Genomic DNA, 20,258 nt, shown 5'->3' on the forward strand with positions numbered 1-20,258 from the left:
TGGCTCCTTGCTTTGACCTGGCCCAGCCCCAGGCATTGTGACCATTTGTGGAGTGAACCAAGTAGAAGATATGTCTCTCTCTCTCTCTCTCTCTCTCTCCATCCCTCTTTGTAACTCTGCCTTTCAAATAAATAAATCCTCTTTTTTAAAAGAGCAAATATTTGAGTTATTGGGATGAAAGAGGGACTTAAGAATGCCAAAGGGATAGAAAGCATATTCAGAGATAATGACAGAAAATTTCCTAAACCTGTAGAAAGATACAATGATCCAAGTACAGGAAGGTCAAAAGTTACTAGTCAGATTCAACATAACCAAGTCTACCCCAAGAAGAATAATAATCAAATTCTCCAAGGTTAAAGATAAAGATAAACTCTCAAAGCTATAAGAGAAAAGCAAATAACACGGCGAGGGTCCCAGTTTGCCTAACTGCAGACTTCTCAACAAAAATCTCACAGATCAGGAGGGAACAGGATGAGACTTAAAATACGGAAGGCGGCCTCCCTCTAGCTGCCATCTTGTGTGCCATCGTGTGTTGCTTCATGTGTGTGTGTGTGCTTAATCTCAGCTGGTCTGCCCGAGACCCCTGAGCGACAACCCTAGTGCCCTGCATGGCCACATTTCTGCTCAGACAAAATGAAATAAACTCTTCTGAACCAGGAAAAACTCACCAAACTGCAGGCACAAGTGAGCATTGGTGGGAAAGGAACTGCTTGCAGAAAGAAGTTGGTTTGCAGAACAGCAATAGCAGATGATAAAAAAACTTCAGTTGTCCTTAAAGAAATAAGGGATAAACAATATCTCTGGTATTGAATACGTTTACAAACCAAAGAACAGTGATCCACTTTGACAACCCTAAAGTTCAGGCTTCTCTGACAGCAAACACTTTCACTATTACAGGCCTCATTGGGACAAAGCAGCTGTTAGAAATGTTCTGCAGAATCTTGAACCAGCATGGCACAGGCAGCCTGACTAGTTTAAGGATAACAATCAAAATACAAAGGATATTCATCTGAGATATAGAAAAAAATCATGCTGAAATTCATATGGAAACACTGGAGACCCCAGATAGCTAAAGCAGGCTATACAACAAAAACAGAGCTGGAGATATCACAATAACAGATTTTAAGACATACCATAGGGCAGTTATAATCAAAACTACCTAGTTCTGGTACAAAAACAGATAGACCAGTGGAACAGAATAGAAACACCAAAAATCAATCCAAACATCTACAACCAACTTATATTTGACAAAGGAGCTAAAATCAGTCATTGGAGAAAGGACAGTCTCTTCAACAATTGATGCTGGGAAAACTGTATCTCCACATGCAAAAGTATGGAAATTGACCCCTCCATTACACATTATACAAAAATCCACTGAAAATGGATCAGAGACCCAAATCTATAATCTGATACCATCAAATTACTAGAGAACATTAGGGAAATTCTACAAGACATTGCCATAGGCAAAGACTTCTTGGAAAAGACCCCAGAAACATAGGAAATCAAAGCCAAAAGTTAACAAATGTGATTACATCAAGCTAAGTATCTTCTGCACTGCAAACGAAATACTCAGAAACGTGAAGAGACAACCAACAAAATGGTGGAGAAAATATTTGCAAACTACACAACTAATAAACGGTTAATGTCCAGAATCTATAAAGCGCTCAAGAAATTCAACGACAGCAAAACAACAAGTCTAGTTAAGAAATGGACAAAGGACTTGAACAGGCATTTTTCAAGAGCGCAAATTCAGATGGCCAGCAGACACTTGAAATAAATGATCAGGTTCACTAGCTGTCAGGGAAATGCAAATCAAAACCAGAATGAGGTTTCATCTCACCCCAGTTATAATACTTTCATACAGAAATCAACAAACAACCAATGCTGGTAGGGATGTGGGGAAAAAGGTACCCTAATCCACTGTTGGTGGGAATGTAATCTGGTGCCACCACTGTGGAAGACAGTCTGGAGATATCTTAGAAATCTTCATATAGACCTTCCATATGGCCCAGCCACCCTACTTCTTGGAATTTACCCAAGGAAAATTAAATAAGCATGTGAAAGAGTTATCTGCACCCCCATGTTCATTGCAGCTGTACTCACAGTAGCTAAAATATGGAATCAACCGAAATACCCATCAGCTGAAGACTGGATTAAGAAATTATGGGACATGTATACATGGAATACTACACAACGGTAAAAAAAAAAAGTCCTGTTGTTTTGCAACATAATGGATGAAAGTGGAAAACATCATACTTAATTAAATAAGCCAGTACCTAAAGGAAAAATACCATATATTCTCCCTGATCTTTGAAAACTAATAGAGCACCTAAAACATAATCTATAGAAGTGAAATTAACACTTCTTTTTTAAAGATTTCTCTCTTTATTTGAAAGTCAGAGTTACACAGAGAGAGGAGAGGGAGAGAGAGAGAGAGAGAGAGAGAGAGAGAGAGAGATCTTCCATCTGCTAGTTCACTCCCCAGATGGCCGCAATATCCCGGAGCTGCACCAATCCAAAGCCAGGAGTCAGGAGCTGCTTGCAGGTCTCCCACGTGGGTGCAGGGGCCCAAGGACTTGGGCCATCTTCTACTGCTATCCCAGGCCATAACAGAGAGCTGGATCAGAAGAGGAGCAGCCGGACTAGAATGGGCACCCATATGGGATGCCGGTGCTTCAGGCCAGGGCTTTAACCCACTGCACCACAGCGCCGGCCTCTGTGAAATAAACACTTCAAGATGCAATGACTTTGAACAGCCTTTGTCTTGGTTGTTGAGGAACAGTTTTTTTTTTTTCATACAATTTGTTGAACTCTTTACTTAGTATAGAGTTAATTGTATGTGTATAAAATTAATTGAAAATAGATCTTAGTTAAAAATAAGAATGGGAATAGTAGGGGGATGAGGAAGAGATGTGGGAGGGTGAGTAGAGTGGGAAGAACCACTATATTCCTAAAGTTGTATTTATGAAATGCATGAAGTTTGTATTCCTTAAATAAAAGGTTTCTGGGGATAAAACAAACAAAAACCCAGAGTATATATCCAGGAGAAATCACTCAGACACAATGAAAATTGAAATTTAGGGACTATAATTAAAATATAAAGCAAAATATCAAAATGACAGTAGTAAGTCCTTATCTATCAATAACTACCTTAAATGTTGATGGAATAAATTATCCAATTAAAAGACACAGGGAATGAATGGATTAAAAAACCAGGACCCAACTCTGTGTTGCTTACAAGAAACTCAATTCATACACATAGATAGAACATAAAGTGATAGAGCAGATATCCCATGAAAATGCAACCTGAAAAAAAAAGAAGTAGCCATATTTCTATCAGATAAAATATATTTTAAATCAGATGCAATACAAAGAGACCAGAAAGATCATTATAATGATAGAGTTCACTCCAGCAAGAAGGAATAACACACACAAACATACCCAATATTGGAATACCCAAATACAGAAAGAAAATATTAATACACTTCTTTCTCTATCTAGATATGTGGTCTTTCTATTTCTTGCCTAATTTCCCTTATTAAAGTCTTCAGTACAATGTTAAGCAGAAGTGGCAAGAGTGTGCATCCTTCTTTAGTTCTTTGAGAAGGAAAGCTTTCATTCTTGCACCTTTAAGTTAGCTATGTAGTATATCAAACTGAGAAAGTTCCTTGAATTCTTAGTTTCTTGAGTGTTTTTTTAAATCATGAAGTAGTGTTAGATTTTGTCAAATTCTTTTTCTATATCTATTAAAATGATCATGTGATTGTCCCCCTTTATTCTATCTTTATGGTGTATTGCATTGATTTTGATTTTCATGTAGAGGCAACCTTCATTTCTGCTGTAAGTCTCACTTAGTCACGGAGTATAATATTTTGTATGTGCTACTGGATTTGGTTTACTAGTATTTTGTTCAGGGTGGTTTTTGTTTTTTGGTCTATACTTATAAGGTATATTATTATTTAGGTTTATTCCCTGTGATGCCTTTATCTGGTATTGGTAACTTGTAGAATGATATAGGAAGTGTTCCCTTTTCTTTTCCATTTTGGTCTGTGAAGAGTTGGTATTAATTTTTCTTTAAATGTATGGTAGGAGTTACCAATGGAGCCTCTGCTACTGGGTCCTGCTCTTTTTTTTTTTTAAGTTTTTTGATTATTATCTCAGTTTGTTTACTTGTTATATATCTGCTTGTATTGTTTCTTCCTGAGTCATTTGATCATTTGATAGTTTATGTCCTTCAAGAACTTGTCCTTTCAGGGCCGGTGCTGTGGCGCAGTGGGTTAAAGCCCTGACCTGAAGCACCAGCATCCCTTATGGGCTCTAGTTCAAGTACTGGCCTCTCTACTTCTGATCCAGATATCTGCTGTGGCCTGGGATAGCAGTAGCAGATGGCTCAAGTCCTTGGGCCCCTGCACCCACGTGGGAGACCTGGAAGAAGCTCCTGACTCCTGGCTTCAGATCGGCGCAGCTCCGGGCTGTTGCGGCCGTCTGGGGAGTGAACTAGCAGATGGAAGACTCTCTCTCTCCCTCTACCTCTCTCTGTAACTCTGTCTTTCAAATAAATAAAATCTTTTTTTTTTTTAAAAGAACTTGTCCTTTCTAGAATTTCAACTGTGTTGGCAGATAGTTTTTCAGGATATTCCCTCATAATTCTATTTATGTAAAGTCAAGTCCCATTTAATTCCTGGTTTTAACAATTTGAGTTTTCTCTCTTTTTTTTGGTCAGTTTAGCTATAGGTTTGTCCATTTGGTTATTTTTTCCGAAGAACCAACTTTGAGAACTGCTGATTTTCTCTACTGTTTTTCTATTCTTATTTATTCATTCCCATGTAAATCGTTATTCTCTCCCTTCTTATTTTGAGTTTAATTTGTTATTCTTTTTCTACCGTGTAGTGGAATTTTGCTTTATTGTTTTGAGATCTTATTTTTTAATGTAGCTGTTTGTGAAGGGCCATCAACACTAGGAGAAACGGTGATCAGCCCTCACCCTGACTGTTGATGAGCAACTTGATATGTTATCCCTCTTAGTATTTTTTTTTTGTTTGTTCTACTTAATACTTTTGGTTGAATACTGTAATCAATACACAATTCTTCTTAAGTGCTGAAACTTAACTGAAAAGTGATCGCTGTTAAATGTAAGAGTGGGAATAAGAGAGGGAAGAGATGTGCAATTCGGGACATGCTCAAGCTGACTTACCTCAAACGGTAGAGTTAGAAACATACCAGGGGATTCCAATTCAATCTCATCGAGGTGGCATGTACCAATGCCATCTCACTAGTCAAAGTGATCAATTTCTGTTCACAATTGATCGTAATGATAGGACTAAGAACCAAAGGGATCACATAAACAAGAATAGTGTCTGCAAATACTAGCTGATAGAATCAAAAAGGGAGAGAATGATCCAACGTGGGAAGTGAGATACACAGCAGACCCATAGAATGGCAGATGTCCTAAACAGCACTCTGGCCTCAGAATCAGCCCTTAAGGCATGCGGATCTGGCTGAAATGCCCATGAGAGTATTTCAGGCATGGAAAGCCAAGACACTCTGGGGAAAAAAAAAAACCTAAATGAAAGATCTCCATGAGTGAGATCCCAGTGGAAATAATGGGTCATCAAAGAAGGAGGTACCTTTCTCTGAAGGGAGGAGAGAACTTCCACTTTGACCATGGCCTTGTCTAAATATGATCAGAGTCGGTGAACTCAGGGGGCTTCCATAGCCTTGGCAGCTCATGACAAGAGCCTAGGGTGATTACTGAGGCCATAAACAAGAGTGTCAATTTGTTAAGTCAACAACAGGAGTCACTGTGCACTTACTCCTCATGTAGGATCTCTGTCCTTAGTGTGCTGTACATTGTGATTTAATGCTATAGCTAGTACTCAAACAGTATTTTTCACTTTATGTTTCTGTGTGGGAGCAAACTGTTGAAATCTTTACTTAATGTATGCTAAACTGATCTTCTGTATATAAAGAGAAACGAAAATGAATCTTGATGTGAATGGAAGGGGAGAGGGAGTGGGAAAGGGGAGGGTTGCGGGTGGGAGGGAAGTTATGAAGGAGGGGAAGCCATTGTAATCCATAAGCTGGTCTTTGGAAATTTATATTCATTAAATAAAAGTTTGAAAGCAAAAAAAAAAAAAAGTTCATAGAAGGGCCAGTATTGTGGTATTGTGGGTAAAGCTGCTGCCTGCACTGTCAGCATCCTGTATGGGTGCAGGTTCGTGTCCTACTTCCTCACTTCTAATCCCAGCTCCATGCTACTTTGCTTGGGAAAAGCAGCAGAAGATAGCCCAAATTTTTGGGCTCCTGCCACCCAACATGGGAGACTGGATGAAACCCTTGGCTCCTGGCTTTGTTCTAGCCTAGCGCTGGCCATTGCAGCCATCTGGGGAATGTACTAGTGGATAGAAGATCTCGCTTTGCGTGTGTGTGTGTGTGTGTGTGTGTGTAACTTTGCCTTTCAAATAAATTAATTTTTTAAAAAATTCATAGAAAATATACATTATCTTTGAATTTTGTTTTTCCGTAGACTTTTTGAAGCACACTATATGGTTATAAGTTTCTATATGATCACTGATTTTGTTGCATTCTATGAATTTTTGGCACATTTCTCATAATTTTCTTTCTTATAAAATTATTTTCTAATTTTCCTTGTGTTTTTAATTATTTGATTTATTGCCTACGGGAGTGTGTTGTTTGATTTCCATATCTTTGTGATTTTTACAAGTGTTCTTCTGTTTCTGATTTCTAACTTTGTATGATTTGAATCCTTTTACATTTATTAAGACTTATTTTATGAGCACCAGCTACTTTCGACTTCCTCTCATAAGCGTTTTCCATGCTTACCCCTTGTTCCAATTATCTCTGGTACTCCCTTTGGCAGGCCCTTTTGTCCACCCATGTTGACCATTGCAAAATATGAGTAAATGCTATATCCCTTTGTCTTTGGTATCTTACCCTTTCAAGCTTAGCCAGATGAATTTTAAAGTATTCTCCAGTTTAGTGCCTCCATTTTGTTAACAAAATAATCCCATATTTCTTAACCTGCTTTTTACTATCTTCTGCAACATGAACAAAACTGTCATTTGCATCCTCACTTCTGAGATTTTCATCTTGGGCCATGGCTGTGGAAATGGTCCTGATAAATAAAACAGGAAGAATTCTGTGACTCGTTTGTAACCATGCCCTGTCACTGCTAAAAATTCACCTAAGGACCACATCTGATGCTCTTTTTCTCACTTTTAACCACTTATTGATGTTTAAAATAGTTACTTCTTGTATGTTTCTGTGAGATAAGAACTCTAGGAAACTTCAAAAGTTGTCCAATGACTTTTCTCTTAAACTCTGTGACTTTTAGCATTGTCATCTTTGCATAAATAATCATAATGATTCAATCAGAGGTTAAAGAAATAAGGACTTCTTGCACACCATCATCAAAATATTTATGCTTCGCAATATTTACAACGTTTCATGCAACTTGTTACTGGAAAAGCTTCTCTTCTGATCTTCAGTCCTGAGTCTAAATGATTCTTCTGTAAGATCCACACTGTTACATATCAAAAGTGATTTCTTTCTTCTGGTACTTTTTTGTCTTATAACTCCTTCCTTTTATGATATTTTTCTATGCATGTTCCTTTACTAGTCTAGAAGCAGTTTTTACATGGAACATTCTGTACATAATAGGGAATTGTATAAATATTTTTGAGATAATGAATGAATGAATAATTTAAAAATGCACTTTACTTATCTTTTTTTCAAGTCTTCCAAACCCAAACCTATTTCATCTCTTGCCAGAACTGCTGGAAGAGTCTCCATTCCCTTATTTAAGCTAATACTATCCTTCTCTACCTATACCTGCTACTTGTCCTCTTTGCCTATTGCTATAACAGAGACATCCCAGTGCAGAAGCATCATCCATGACTTCTCCTTAGAGCCTCTGACACAAGTTCTTATTTTCAGCTTCGTGTTCTACACCCTGTTATTTCTTCCTGTTTTCTAGTCTGTCTCTATGATCTATTGTATCTTTTAAAGAGTAAAATGATCAGATGTATTAGCCCTACCTATCTCACTTCTTTTTATCTTACTTCTATTTTAGACCCATCTCTCAGAGTTTTCCTCGTTCTCATTTCTATTGGTCCTTTAGATTAATTGTCATCTTTACTATAAAACTCTTTCCCATTACTTATATGAAAAATTACATCTCTGTCATTTGCTTTAAGATTTGTTTTTCTTCTATACACATTACCTTCATTGTTATGACAGAAGTGATGATCATGATTTTGTATGTCTTCTGTGACACTGTTCCTAGCAGATAGTAGACATTCAGTACAGACTCATCACAGGAATAATTAAATGTATTTAAAATTTAAATGTTCTCTCTTCAACATTCAGGCAACTCCCGATATTATGTTGACTATTTAAAAAATTCATTTCTCTTAGGAAAGAAGGTACCAGTATCCCATAATTCTGTAGTGAGGGGCAGTAGATTTGTAAGCTGAAAATTTCATTTGTTATCATCATGATATATCTATATATGAAACTTCAGTTATATTTTTATTACAAGGACACATACACATTTGAAATTGTGCTTTAGATCAGTTACTCTTTCAGGATTTCATATTAAGGGAAATGAAAAGAAATAAAATACATGATTTTGTATCTTGTTTTCAAATTATTGTGAAAAAGAGTAACATGAAATACCAGGTGCGTTTAACTTGATATAAACTCTCCCCTCATTTAATCTGTTCTTCGTACTTTAGCCTTAAACTAACAAATACATTTCTTGGAGAACATTTAGATCCTGGAGGGAAGTATCTTTGGATATCTATTAAAATTGGTTTTCATATTTCTTCAAAAAGAGTAGGAATCATAGTCCAGAAGTTAGATTTATATCTTTCCCACAGAATCACATCATTGATTCATTTCCTATTGACTGTGATTTTAAGTTTCTTTCCCTAGGAGAAATGAAATATTGTAGCACTTATATTTCAGAGAGTGGATAATGTCACTTAGCATTATACCTCTCTAGGAAGACCTTTGTATGTCCAGAAATTACTGTTAATGGTTAATGTAAAAGGAATAATTCACTGTAAGTATTGACTTTTAAAAGTCTTTTGTTCTTTCAAGGTGGATTCCAGAAGTGCAGAATATTTATTACCAAGGTAATAAAAAAAAGCAATTGCCAACTGGTGACAGCAGTACCAAATTGGAATCTTTTTTCAATTGTGCTGCTACACTTATGACTTTACAACTGCAGGACCTCGCATTAGTCTCCATGCAAGATTTCACAGACTTAATTGCACAACCCCCTGTAAGTACAGTTCAGTTATACCCTTATGTATTTATTATTTTTAAAATTCTTTCAGATAGGGATAAAATACATTTACCAGTGAGAGAACAGAAAGTTTACCATTTTTTTTATGTGAAAGGCAGAGTGAGTGGTAGGGTGTTAGTGGTAGGGAGTGGATCTTCCATCTACTAGTTCATTCCCAAATGCCCTCAACAGTAGAGGCTAGGCCAGGCCAAAGCCAGGAACGCTATTCTGGTCTCTTACATGGGTGGTAGGAACCTAAGTACTTGGGCCGTCATCTGCTGTCTTCCAGGTGCATTAGCAGGAAGCTGGATTGGCAGTGGAGGAGTGGAGTTAGGACTTGATCCCAGGCATGCTGATATTGGGTGTGGGTATCCTAAGTAGCAGCTTAATCCACTGTGCAACACTGTCTGCCTCCAGAAAATAATCTTCAGACATATTACACTTATCCATTAAAAAATGTCTACTTGCATATTAAGAATATATTATCATCACATTAGGTAAATATTAGGGATACTAAGTTAAAATTTCCATAGTTAGGAAACTTGGGTTATGCATGCTGGGGAAATTTTTCACAAGGAGTGTTTTCTCTCTCTAGAAATTGGTCATGGTACAGTGTGAGAAGAGTTTGGCTTTGAAATGTTCTTCTCTTATGCTGTTGCTTGTATGATTCTAAAACTCCACTGTTATTCATGCACATCCTCCTTTTTTTAGATTTTATAGTTGAGCTGTGGGATAAATGGATATTAGATACCAATATGTCTAGCTTGGAATCATTTTTGCATGTTTTAGTACAGTTCCTTGGCATATACAAGTGTGTATTACATGTATGAACATTTTCCCCATACAGGATTCTGTTAGAGCTTTTGAACATCCAGGTTTCATCATGAGGCTGATCCTTGAAAATGATACCATTAAGTTTGAACCAGACTTTAATGACTATATAGATATCTTCCTAAATGTTTATAATATCATGATTAAGGCTGTCAGCTTTGTGCCAAGAGTTGAAACAAAATTGTATTCCAAGTGGGTAAGTAACAATGATATTCTGATTGCTTGAATTTACATAATAATAATCACTTCAATAGCTTCTGGAAAGTGTAGATAGGTATTCACTACTTCACAGAATATAAGTGGCCTAGTAATATTGGCATATCAGAAAACATTATTTCAAAAATACCATTTCCCATTAGCTACTCTTAAAATTACCTGCTTTCCTAGTGCAGTCTTCCATTATTGGGCTTCACTGAGAATATTTTGAGGGGAAAAAATGAAAGTTATTATTGGGTTTGAATGAATGTTTGCTGTCACTCTCATACCATTTGCTGTAGCACTAATAGAGCATTGTAGACGTCCATGATACTTTGTAAAACCATGCGTTGCTTGATTGTCCTCCTCATACACCCTCTTCCATTAATAGAGTTCCTGTCTCAGTCTCTTCAACTCATAGATGCTGTCTATGACAGCTGCAGTCTATATTAGAGAAGTATATCTGAAGATTCTTTAGCTTACAAGGTTTGCAAACTTTGTAAGTCCAATCAATAGTTTTTGTTTTCTAGTTTTCAAATAGTTCACTAATACTAAATTGTACGAGATTAATATTGAAAGGTTTAAACACTAATAAAGTTAATACCTGGGTAGCTATAGCCATCTGAGGAAATAAAATATTAGTAATATTCTAAACTCTCTTTATACCTTTCTACTCACACCCCATCCTTATACCTTTCAATAAGAGTCACTATCCTGAATATTGAGGTATTATTCTTAATTTCTAAAATAAGGCTTACTACATGACCATATATCCATAACAATTTCTGTTTAGAATTTCCATCTCTTTATATAACTGGAATCATAAGTAATCTGTTACTTGTTTTATTTCATCTAACATTGTAAAATTCTCCATTTTGAGGATATTATTCTCATTCAACTTATGTATGTATTTAAGGGATTGGGGTGTCTCCTTGGAGGGGCTCCCTGAGCAAGGGGATCCCAGAGCATGGGGCCTGGATCCCCCCAAAGCCCCTGCCTGGGCCTCACATGAGTATACACTTTGTAAAAAAAAAAAAACCCTGGTTATTGTTGATAATATTTTGTGTTCATTTAGTGTGTCCATTAAACTTTTACCTTTTTAAACAACATATAAATTTTTAATATTATTCTGTGGTAAATAATGCTAATATCTGTAGTCTTTGTCATTATGATTTTGGTTTTGATAACTCCTGCTCCTAGTGGTTTATTTCTCTTGGTATTTTTCTTTATTTAATGGGTTTATGATATATGAGCTTCATACAGGGAAGTCTTTGAGGCCTTGGTTTAAGTTGATTCCTTTGGAAATTGCATATTTTCCTGACAGGTGCTGTGGAGGTCCCTACAGACCAGTGATCATTTTTAAACTAAATTCCTGCTTAACAATTCTGTGGGTAAGACTGGCAGTATGAATACTTACCCAAACCTGTACTAGGATAGGCTGATGGTTACAAATTCTTAAGGCCACCCCTTTTCCCTCCTCTACTGTGAAACAAAGCAAAACCAGGACATTTTCCTTGCATTTCTCCCACTCCCATCATTCAAAGGTTTGGCCACCTTTCATCATTCTGAAGTTTTGTCTCCTCAAATCCTCACTTTGAAGTATGTCATCTTGGAGTGTTCTTGATTTTATATTAGAAGCTTTGCTCAGGATTGAGGCCTTGTTCCCTGACATCCACTCCACTCTCTCAGCCCTGCTTCTGTATACCCACCTTGCTGGAGGCTCAAAAGCAAAGCTTAGGCCATAATGATCAACAGAGTCTGCAAATTAGCTGTTCATTTCTGCACATAGCAACCTCTCCAATTTATACTTCCTCTGATTTTGGCCACTTAGACTTTCCCTTATGATTTTGCTCCTTTAGCTATGTACAATAAAAGATAAATGTAGCATTTTCCCCAGCATATTTATGTGTTTTGACCTAGGTATTTGGTTTCTGGATATCTGTTTCTCATATTGCCACAAGTAGAAATCTCTCAAGAGCTTACTGAACACTTTGTCCATTGTGTAATTCCAATTTATCTATTTGTTACTATTCTTTTTACCCAACATTCTTCAATAATAATTTGAGGTAGTTTAAGAAGCAAAAAATATAGCAAGTTATAAGAATTACTAGACAAAGCTCCAAGTGGGGAAAAGTGACTCTTAAAGTTATCTTTATGAAAATAGTTGCTGTGGTTTTATGGTTATAAAATATGTTTCTAAGCTTTCTGGTTTCTAAAGAGGAAAATATGACAAGATTTAATTAGGATTAAAATAATTAATGTAAACCCAGGGAATAGAATAGTTCTCCTGACAAAATTTTGAGAGCTAAGTCCTACACAGGGCATTACACATGAGGTAGATTGTGATAACCTTATGTGTTAGAATTACCTGGTAACAGTTTAAATGTACAAATTCCAGGGAACATCAATACCACTCTCTTTTATCCCAAAGGTGCAGGTTCACAATGACAGAGTTGGTACTCAGAAATAAGCACTGATAAAATATGCCTAGATGATTCTGGCAATTTGTCAGTTTTTGAAAAAAATAATAACAGGGTAACTTGAGTAAGATAATTGAACACAATCTCAGTGATCTTTGACAGCAGCTGCAGAAGTGGAATTCACATAGCCATCTATTATATAACCTTTAATAGAAACTGAAAGTAAATCAAAACACACTTTCTTGGGGGAAGGCAAACCAGTAAGAATTGGCTTATTGTGAGTCCAAGCACACCACTATCTAATGATATAATTTATTATGTTTTCAAACATCTCAGGTGTCTCATGCAAAATATCACTCTTAACTTTAGAGGAGGTAATTAGAATACATATTAAAATTTTGCTTTCTAATATAGTTCTGTTTAGAAAAATCTGTAGGCTTTAGAGATAAGGGGGCTGTTAATAAATTTTAAAAACATTCTATAATTAATACTAATAGACTTCACATGAGAACTAATAAGTTCACATTGCACCCAGCACATGAAATACACTGTATTAACCTAATATTTCTTTTTCAGAAAAGATTACACCAAACATCTTCTGAGCACAGGGGTGAAATGATGATGGTGTTAGTATTGGTGGTAGTAGGACTCACTAACATTCTCACAAGCATCTAGCTCTAAGCAAGAGGAAGTTTCAACTAGGGAGAATAGCATGCAAATGCCCCCTGAATAAACAAGCCAATTATTCTGTATTCTAAGTAATTCTTTGACATGACCAGCTTGAGTGTTTTAGAATATCCACTATGGACAATGATTTTTGCTGCTTAGAGTTAAAAATCCCTTCTGAATGATGTATGTGTGTGTGTATATGTGTGTAGAGTAATTTGATTCAGATAATAAATCACATAGAAACATTTTTCTTATTTGGGAAGATGAGACCTATTTGTTTGCTTATTTAAAGTTGTTGTCTGGTCCACTCTTGCCCACCATTATTCTAATTGGAATAGCAAAATACAAACTTATTAACTAAGGGTTTTTTTTAGTCTATTTTAGTTGTTGTTAGAAGATTAAAGGCCAGTGAATGAGTTAACAATCTTTCTTTGCCCTAGATAGATTTTTCCTGAAGTGGAAAAAGTACAGTGATTAAAGGGTATGATGTATGACATTAAGCTTGGATTATTTTCTTTTAATGATATACAGTGCAAATGCTACCTTATAAAGCTAGCATAATACACTTACACAAATGAAATGAGAATTTTTCTGTTTTTATTTTCTAAATCTGATTTTGTATATATATTCAAGAAACCATTCTTTCGGTTATACAGAAAAATGTAACACATCTTGGCAGCATTAAGGAAAACAAAAAATATGAAATCTATATTTTAAAACATTACTATGATTTAAAGTAACCTATTGTTTCTCCTCCTACCCCTTTGTTTAGGAAAGTAAGTCTAAACTAACAACCTTGAAGCCCATAATTGTGGATGAAATTGTAGATGCTCACAAAAAAAAGATTAAGGAAGTGATTATGAGAGAGAGCATGGCACCTATAGAGCACCTCAAGCTCTATGACAAGTATGATTTTTTAGTTACCAAAAAGGCTGAGGAAGATGTTGATAATTTCCTTGCAGAAAATCATCATTATGAGAACATAATAGAAGAAATTCGTAAATACCAAAAACTCATGAAGGAAATACAATACACATCTAGAAAGGTAAATCATTCCAGCTTGTACAAATGTTATCTGTGGCTAATGATCTTTTCCAAGTTTATTAGCTTGCATTTTTCAATAAAGTGAAAGACTATTACTATCAATAGGAAAATATTTATTGGTCTAATAATATATGCCAAGCAGTGTGGTAAACCTTGTATATAAGGAGGCAAACAAAACAGAGACAAGTCTTGTGCTCATGTAGTTGAGACTACTGCAATTCTGCCGTTTAAGTATTTTGTGTAATTTTTCTCCTCCACCAAATTTCAATTTTTATGAATTCTTTGGAAAATATGACAATTACACCAAAGTATAGCTACTTCTGTTTAGTAGGATACTAGTGTTAAAATTTTTTCCCATTATTTACATTTTTCAGATTTGTGACCATGAATATATAATTTTTATGGAGAACAAATATAATGGTTGAAATAGACATTATGTATTTACTAACTCAATTCTCCCTTTTTAAATCATTATTATTGAATGGAATTGGCTTCCAAGACAATAAACTCTTCAAGGATATTTTCCCAAAAGATACTTGTAAAATTTTGAAGACTCTCCCTGCTTCACATAAGTTTTAAAAGCTAAATCTTGTTAGATCACATACGAAATGAATATTATAAGAATACTAAAATTCTGAGAATTTTTATTTTTATACTTATTAAACTTTTAATATATTACAGACTATTCGTTTAGGAATGTTTGAAATGCACTGTGAGGAATTAATCAGAGCTTTGGTGAAGCGAGCAGATGCACTTTGTGGGAAACTTATAGCTAAGATGTTCAAAGATCATCAGGAACTAAATACAAGGTATTTATGTGAGATTGGTGATATTTCTATCTTTTGGGAGGCTATGTGAAGTAGAATTAACTGTCACTCATTTAAAGTAATGAATTAGGGCATCCCATGTGGGCATTCTGTTATCAGTTACATGGGGAAAAATATATCGGATATCAGAGAAAAGATAGATCATTATAAAATCTTATTTTCAAGCTGTAAATAAGCCTAAAGGAAGCTTTATTCAAATACTATGTGTTGGACCAAGACTAGGCTCTAAATATTAATAGAATTAATGGAGGACATTACAAGGTAGAAGCAGAAATAGACATACAACCAGCACATTACAGTGGAGTGCAGTACATCCTGAGCCATGGGGTAGAATGGAGAAGGACAGGAATAATTTTCCTTTTCTGAAGGAAAATTATCTGAGTGAATGAAGAGTCTTTAAAGTGAACAATGAGGGTGAAAGAGTTCCAGGTAGAGAAAATATGTAGCAGGCAGTGAGGTGTGAAAAATGACATGATGGATTCTAAGAACCAGAAGTGGTTTGTGTTGCTTTCACAGATATGTGAGGAAAGAGAGGTGTGGGGGAAGGCTGAAGATGGAGGCATTGTATGAAAGAGATCTACAATTGAGGAAAAATAATCATATTTTAGCTAAAGTATCTTTTCCTCTGAAAGTATTGAAAAAAATATGAAAATGACTTTTACTTCAACATTTCATTCTGGGTGAAATATTTCAAGTTCATTACTACTTTCCCTGCCTCTTATGCCCTCTGAATGCTGCATTTTCTGGATGTACAGAGGGCATCTCAGAATTAGTATGGAACCAGTAGGTTTGAATGATCTCAACATCTTTCCCCTATGTGTCTTGACTCACCACTCCATGAAGCCATTCCTAATTGTTTCCCATACTGCAGAGGCAGGAGTCTGTTGCACTGTTCAGTGTGTGTGTCTCTACCAATGGGCTCAACCCCACTGCTTCCAGTCCCTCTGGCTCCACAGGTTAGCATGCCTGTATCCATTATTTTAACCCTCTCCTGTGTTGATTCTGCCTCTGCCGTTTACAAGCAAGGGTTTACAACAAGGATTCAAAACTCTTTTCCATCTATAAGCCCCCAACTTCAGTCTAATATCATCATCATGCTACTCCTTCCTCTCATATTACAGCAAGTCTTTCTGAAGGATTTTTCCATATTTTTTCTGGCCTTCCTTAGCTACTGCTACTCTCTTTTTCTACTCTAAGTTCATTATTTACATTGTCCACTGTGGGGAGCAATCCGGACTGGACTGAGTTACTGGAATTAAGACTTATTCTATGCATCTGCTCTCCCACAATATGGCGCTGGGAGAGAAGTAAACAGCTTCCGCACAGCTGCCTCCAGTTCAACCAATAAACTGTAGGACTTGCTCCTGATTGGAGAGCAGCGTACTCGGCGTGTGGGCAGCCGAGTTGGGATTGGCGGAGGAGGACTATAAAGGAGGAGAGAGACGGCATGCACCAGGAACATCTATGGGGAACATCTAAGGGGAACATCTGAAGGAACGCCTGTGCAGCCCCCAGAAAGCCGGCCGGCGGTGTGCCGCTCCCCTGCGGAAGTGGGGAATGTGGCCAGGGGGAACTGCCCTTCCACGGAGGTGGAAGGGATAGTAGCCAACCCGGGAAGAACCAGCAGCAAACCCGGGGAGGGCCGAGCAGACGAAAGAACAGCGCAGGGTCCTGTGTCGTTCCTCCACGAAGAGGGGGAGCGACAGTCCACAACCCAAATTAATACCAGAAGTTTCTGATCACAGAGGCCCATTTTAACTATTCCTTCCAAGTAGAGTTAATCACTCCCTACCTTTGTGCTACTTTGTATCATCTCAACTAACTCTGCTCCAGTCCTTAAAACACCAACATGGAAATGACTGTTGATAGCCTTGTCTCCCATACTGGATTATGAGCTTCTTGGAAGCCATTATTACATTATTAATTTCTATAACTGTCACTTGATATTGTAGTTGAGAATGTAATAGTCACTGAATATCTATTGAATAAGTAAATTAACACAAACTTGTTTTTAATTCACTAGATGTCATGTAGTCAAGGTACAATTTTTATTTTTCATGCAATAAATAATCACAGGAATATATCTGAGAATGAAATTTCCTTGTAAATGTGTAAGATTGGCTTTGTCTGGTGTTTTAGATTATGTGATGAATTTGAGAAGATAGCTGAAAAAGCTCTGAGTACACCTCCAAATACAGCAGAGTTAATGGAAATGAAGGTATTGTTCATAAACTCTTTTATTTGTTATGTGTGTATCAGTTGACTATTGACACAATAATTCAGAACAAATCCCTGCTAAACTTGAGACAGTGTCTAAAAATGAGTATTAAGGGCCATTTAAATACTTACTGCATTAGTCATCAGTTTGGTGATTTAGGCTAGACTCTCTTGGACAGTTTTTCTGGCCTCATTGGGGTCACTCAGTTGTGTCACTCAGCTCAGCCATCAGCTCTCAGTTGGGCTGACTAGTGTAATTATCTTCCAGCAATTTGACTCTGCTTTACTTGTCTCTTCAACTCCAGCAGAGGTTCACCTGGGCATGTTCTTCTGATAGAGTAGAGACACACGAGCCCAATTGTATAAGTAGTTTTCACATCTTTGCTTGTGTCACATTAGAAATGACTCATTGACCAAAATAAGTCAGAGTGAGAGTACACCACAAGGCTTGGATACTGGAGGGGTGAAGTATTAGAGCAATTATGCAGTTATCTACTGGGAATATTTTTAACAGCAATATTAATAATTATTATCAGATTAACAGGCAAAAATAAACCAGAACTATCCTGAGCAACCTGAGATGGGCTTTCATTCTTTATGTTTTTATGATCAACAAATATTTAATCCTTAAATATTATTTTTTGTCTTCTGTATATTTTGTAATAGACTAAAATTTTCTATGATAATTGCCTGAAAGTATATTATGCTTTGAAAATAGAGTTTATGGCACTGAAAATTAGGCAAGTCAAGCTTTATTTTTCATATTACTTCTGTATTTGAAGTCTAATAAAATGATAGAAATGAATTAATCATCATTTTATTCTCTTAATTCTTATAACTTTTTATAAGAATGAAAGTATTAAGTTATTAAGCTTTCACAGAATTCTGTTTCTCATTTTCTAGTATTTACAAAATCCAAAATATAGCCACTTTAATTTTTATATTCTAAAATATTTGTGAACCCATTAAAACATGTACATCACATGTTTTGTGGAACAAATTATAAAAGGAGCTCAAATGATTACATATATAAATTTTAAAAATCATTACTTGGGGTGAGTTTGTAGAGCAGCAGGTTCAGCTGCCACTTTGGATGCCTATATTAGGTGTCCACTTCTCATATCAGGGCACTTGAGATGGAGTCCCACCTTGTTTCCCATCCAGTTTCATGCTAATGCATCTCAGAGGCAGCAGGTGATGGCCCCAGTACTGGGTTCCTGCTACTCAATTGGAGTAGAACAAAAAAAAAATACTAAAATGGATAAAGTATTACATTGTACGTCAACAGTCAGGACAAGAACTGATCAAGTCACTGTTTCTCATAGTGTCAGTTTCACTTCAACAGGTTTCCCCTTTGGTGCTCAGTTAGTTGTCACCAATCAGGGAGAACATATGATATTTGTCCCTTTGGGACTGGCTTAATTCACTCAGCATGATGTTTTCCAAATTCCTCCATCTTGTTGCAAATGACTGGGTTTCGTTGTTTTTGACTTCTGTATAGTATTCTATAGAGTACATGTCCCATAATTTCTTTATCCAGTCTACTGTTGATGGGCATTTGGGTTGGTTCCAGGTCTTAGCTATTGTGAATTGAGCTGCCATAAACATTAATGTGCAGACTGCTTTTTTGTTTGCCAATTTCATTTCCTTTGGGTAAATTCCAAGGAGGGGGATGGCTGGGTTGAATGGTAGGGTTATATTCAGGTGTCTGAGGAATCTCCAGACTGACTTCCATAGTGGCTTAACCAGTTTGCATTCCCACCAACAGTGGGTTAGTGTCCCCTTTTCCCCACATCCTCTCTAGCATCTATTGTTGGTAGATTTCTGAATGTGAGCCATTCTAACCGGGGTAAGGTGAAACCTCATTGTGGTTTTGATTTGCATTTACCTGATGTCTAGTGATCCTGAACATTTTTTCATGTGTCTGTTGGCCATTTGGCTTTCCTCTTTTGAAAAATGTCTGTTGAGGTCCTTGGCCCATCTCTTAAGTGGGTTGTTTGTTTTGATGTTGTGGAGTTCCTTGATTTCTTTGTAGATTCTGGTTATCAACCCTTTATCTGTTGTATAGTTTGCGAATATTTTTTCCCATTCTGTCGGTTGCCTCTTCACTTTCCTAACTGTTTCTTTTGAAGTACAGAAACTTCTCAATTTGACGCAATCCCAAATGTTAATTTTGGTTTTGACTGCCTGTGCTTCTGGGTATTTTCCAAGAAGTCTTTGCTGGTACCTATATCTTGCAGTGTTTTAATTTTTTTTTGACAGATAGAGTTAGACAGTGAGAGAGAGAGAGAGAGAGATAAAAGTCTTCCTTCTGCTGGTTCACCCCCCAAATGGCCGCTATGGTTGGAGCTATGCCAATCCAAAGCCAGGAGCCAGGTGCTCTTTTCCTGGTCTCCCACATGGGTGCAGGTGCCCAAGCACTTGGGCCATTCTCGAATGCCTTCCCAGGCCACAGCAGAGAGCTGGAGTAGAAGAGAAGCAACTAGGACTAGAACCCGGCACCCATATGTGATGCCAGTGCTGCAAGTGGAGGATTAACCGAGTGAGCCACGGTGCCGGCCCCCCACCTTTGCTTCTAATCTGGCTTCCTGTTAATGCATCCTGGGAGGCAGCCAATGATGGCTCAAGTGCTTAGAGCCCTGCCACCCATGTGGGAGACCTGAATGGAGTTTGAGTTTCCTGGCTTTGGCAAAGATGTAAATTGCTAGAGAAAGAGAAATGAAAGAGGCAGACACAAAGATGTAA

At 36.9% G+C, this 20,258-nt stretch overlaps 1 protein-coding gene across 1 annotated transcript in view; it reads left to right on the plus strand.

Moving 5' to 3' along the window:
- The window catches only part of DNAH7 (dynein axonemal heavy chain 7), a gene marked incomplete in the record, with an annotated part of 367,056 nt that overhangs the window by 77,794 nt on the left and 269,004 nt on the right, over nt 1-20,258 (plus strand). The window contains 5 exon segments of the mRNA XM_070070446.1: nt 9,124-9,307; nt 10,158-10,337; nt 14,198-14,470; nt 15,151-15,278; nt 17,436-17,514. Coding sequence (XP_069926547.1) covers nt 9,124-9,307; nt 10,158-10,337; nt 14,198-14,470; nt 15,151-15,278; nt 17,436-17,514 — 844 coding nt within the window.

The sequence above is a fragment of the Oryctolagus cuniculus genome, chromosome 3 (genome assembly GCF_964237555.1).
Source record: "Oryctolagus cuniculus chromosome 3, mOryCun1.1, whole genome shotgun sequence".
In the NCBI taxonomy this organism is placed as follows: domain Eukaryota; kingdom Metazoa; phylum Chordata; class Mammalia; order Lagomorpha; family Leporidae; genus Oryctolagus; species Oryctolagus cuniculus.